This window comes from Frankliniella occidentalis, unplaced genomic scaffold (assembly GCF_000697945.3).
Source record: "Frankliniella occidentalis isolate FOCC.00 unplaced genomic scaffold, Focc_3.1 Scaffold145, whole genome shotgun sequence".
Classification (NCBI taxonomy): Eukaryota; Metazoa; Arthropoda; class Insecta; order Thysanoptera; family Thripidae; genus Frankliniella; species Frankliniella occidentalis.
In genome coordinates, this window is record NW_026267272.1 from 766,496 (window position 1) to 767,333 (window position 838).

The following is an 838-nucleotide window of genomic DNA, read 5'->3' on the forward strand; positions in this document are numbered from 1 at the left end:
GGAGGAGAGAGGGGTCGCCAACAATAGGGACGTTAAGGCATTAAATGCATGAATGCACCACGCCCCTGCCCCGGTAGCGGTCGGTCTGACACGGCTCGTCCTGGCCGGCGGGGGCGGGGCGGTGGGGCGGGGTTGCGGTGCTGAAAGGCTGGGTGGGTACGTGTGCGGCGGGACTACGTGACTGGGACTCAAGCAACGTTGCTTCTTTTTTACATGTGTTTGTGGCGTTCGAATGGGTACTCAGCATACCGCACTTAAAAGTGTGATTAACAAAACTTGAAAAGAAAGCGATGCCGAGATTTCTAACCACTGTCGTTTCTCTCGCAGCGCGGACGGAAACTACGAGGTGACCATCATGACCAAGGCCATCCTGCACCATACGGGCAAGGTGGTCTGGAAGCCCCCCGCCATCTACAAGAGCTTCTGCGAGATCGACGTCGAGTACTTCCCCTTCGACGAGCAGACTTGTTTCATGAAGTTCGGCTCGTGGACGTACGACGGTTACATGGTAAGTTTCGTACTCATATTGTGTTATTATTTTTTTCCCCTCCGAGTGGGTTGGGGTTGGGGGGTGGAGCCCCCCGGGGCCGGCCGGCGTGCCCCGGAGCGGCGCTAGCGGCGCCGCACACGCGGTTGCAGGGAAGTCAGATGCTCGCCGGAGCGTGGAGAATCTATGACAAAAGTTCGCTCGGAAAGCGACCGTGTGCGGATGATCACAATAGGTCGTAGATTGTGACAATAATCGCAAGAATAGAAAATGGAAAGAGATGGAATTAGGGGGCGGAAGGGTTGGGAGTGGTGGAGGGGGTGGGGTGTTCTGGGTGCGCGCCAAGCGGCC

At 57.3% G+C, this 838-nt stretch overlaps 2 protein-coding genes across 2 annotated transcripts in view; both read left to right on the top strand.

Moving 5' to 3' along the window:
• LOC127750166 (acetylcholine receptor subunit alpha-like 1) overlaps window positions 1–508 on the top strand; it is a gene marked incomplete at its 3' end in the record, with an annotated part of 4,921 nt that extends 4,413 nt beyond the window's left edge. The window contains 1 exon segment of the mRNA XM_052270986.1: window positions 328–508. Coding sequence (XP_052126946.1) covers window positions 328–508 — 181 coding nt within the window.
• LOC113214515 (acetylcholine receptor subunit alpha-like 1) overlaps window positions 1–838 on the top strand; it is a gene marked incomplete at its 3' end in the record, with an annotated part of 208,277 nt that overhangs the window by 186,094 nt on the left and 21,345 nt on the right.